The sequence below is a fragment of the Penaeus vannamei genome, chromosome 43, assembly GCF_042767895.1.
Source record: "Penaeus vannamei isolate JL-2024 chromosome 43, ASM4276789v1, whole genome shotgun sequence".
In the NCBI taxonomy this organism is placed as follows: Eukaryota; Metazoa; Arthropoda; class Malacostraca; order Decapoda; family Penaeidae; genus Penaeus; species Penaeus vannamei.
Genome location: NC_091591.1, coordinates 2,707,329 through 2,709,548, shown reverse-complemented (window position 1 = coordinate 2,709,548; position 2,220 = coordinate 2,707,329). Strand labels below are relative to the sequence as shown.

At 39.9% G+C, this 2,220-nt stretch overlaps 1 protein-coding gene across 1 annotated transcript in view; it reads right to left on the bottom strand.

Moving 5' to 3' along the window:
• Nucleotides 1-432: 432 nt before the first annotated feature.
• The window catches only part of LOC113830267 (cell adhesion molecule Dscam2-like), a 16,146-nt gene continuing 14,358 nt past the window's right edge, over nt 433-2,220 (bottom strand). Inside the window, exons 8-9 of the mRNA XM_070118913.1 lie at nt 2,177-2,220; nt 433-942 (exon numbers count right to left, since the gene is read on the bottom strand). The exon at nt 2,177-2,220 is cut by the window's right edge and continues 147 nt beyond it. Of these exons, the coding sequence (XP_069975014.1) occupies nt 433-942; nt 2,177-2,220 (554 nt within the window). The remainder of the gene's footprint in view (nt 943-2,176) is intronic.

The following is a 2,220-nucleotide window of genomic DNA, read 5'->3' as shown; positions in this document are numbered from 1 at the left end:
GCCTGTGTGTGTGTGTGTTTGTCTGTGTGCCTGTGTGTGTGTGTGTGTGTGTTTGTCTGTGTGCCTGTTTGTGTGTGTGTTTAACTGTGTGCCTGTGTGTGTGCTTGTCTGTGTGCTTGTGTGTGTGTTTGTCTGTGTGTTTGTCTGTGTGCCTATGTGTGTGTGTTTGTCTGTGTGTTTGTCTGTCTGCCTGTGTGTGTTTGTCTGTGTGTTTGTCTGTGTGCCTGTGTGTGTGTGTGTGTTTGTCTGAGTGTTTGTCTGTGTACCTGTGTGTGTGTGTTTGTCTGTGTACCTGTGTGTGTGTGTTTGTCTGTGTGCCTGTGTGTGTGTGTTTGTCTGTGTGTGTGTGTATTTGTCTGTGTACCTGTGTGTGTGCTTGTGCGTGTCTGTGTGTGAGTATGAACGTTTGAGTGTAAGTGTAAGTATAACGGTTTATATCACTCTGTATAACCGCATATAAGTGTATCTGCCAGCGCGTGTGTAACTGCGTGCATGCGTGCGTGTGCTGCAATGTGCAAGGAGTGCAGGCATGCCCAGCGCACACAGGCAGGCAAAGGCAGTCGGGTCGGGAGGCGGCTCGAAGCCCGGCCGGCGGTCGCGAAGGGCCCCGCGCGCTCGCAGACACAAAGGGCGTGAGAACCGACACAAAACTGCGGCCGAGGACTTACTATGATGCACAGCTCTGACCGGTCCTGACCTGTCGTGGTCCAGCTGGTTGGACGACTCGGTCCTGGACGAGGCGGGCGGGTCGGTGTCCGAGTCCGACCCGAAGGTGTCGTACTCCTCGCTCTCGGACTTGACGGAGCGGGGGGCGGGGGTGGGGTGGCGCCCCCGCACGCCTACGCCGCCGCCGCCGCCGCCGCCTCCGCCGCCGCCACCGCCGCCGCCGCCGCCGCCGCCGCCACCTACGCGGCAATAGGCCTCGTTGCTGGCAGACAAACGCTGAGGGCAATGTGCACAATTAGGGGGGAGGGGGCGGGGGCGCAAGGGGGAGTTGGTCTTGCAAGAACGGAAATGAGCGGAAGGGAACAACAACCCATAATTCTACTTATTATCTATTTGTTCATATTAAAATTACGAAGTCTGTGGATTCAAAAGGGAAACAAATATCAAGTTGATATTGAACATGCAGTCAGTCTTGTGTCATATAACCAGTTAATGAAGTATATGATTTTGTATTTAACAACAAGAAAAAAGATGACATCAAAATAGAGAGTTAAAATAAGGAATCACAACCTTTATTTTTTTTCGTGTGTAGCAGAACACTTTTTTGTTCTTTTCTTAGTAGTTCTTGTCGATAATTTATACCGTAGCAGAAACGTTTTTTCCCAAGTATATTCAGTACACAAACAAGCATATGATTAGAGGGCCATGATGCCAATAAGCTACAAAGAGAGAAAAACTTTGCAACATTTCATTACGTCTTGAAAGTATTTTCGAAATGGAAATCAGCATCAATGTGTTGGTACCAATAAACTGAATTAAACGACAACCACAGCTAATACATGATACATAAGTATCTATAATAACAACAACGCCAACACATATGTAGCCTCAATGAACATCAAAGTATCTATGACGTAACACCTTTACATGTATAATCCCTGAGACCTTTATATATAATCCCTAAGACCTATATATAAAAAAAAACCTAAGACCTTTATATAGAGTTCCAAAGATCTTTATATATGTAGTCCCTAAAACCTTTATATAAAAAACCCTGTCCTTTATATATATATATATATATATATATATATATATATATATATATATATATATATATATATATATATATATATATATATATATATATATATATGTATATATATATATATATATATATATATATATATATATATATATATATATATATATATATATATATATATACATATATACATATATACATATATATATATATATATATATATATATATATATATATATATATATATATATATATATATATATATATATATATATATATATATATACATACATACATATATATATATATATATATATATATATATATATATATATATATATATACATATATATATGTGTGTATATAGTTCCTAAGACCTTTATATAGAGTTCCTAAGGCATTTATAAAGAGGCCCTAAGACCTTTGAATACAGAGTCCATAAGACCTTTATATATGCAATCCCTTTACCTCTCTGCCTGCCATAACATCCTTATACGGACATGGCTGGTAAT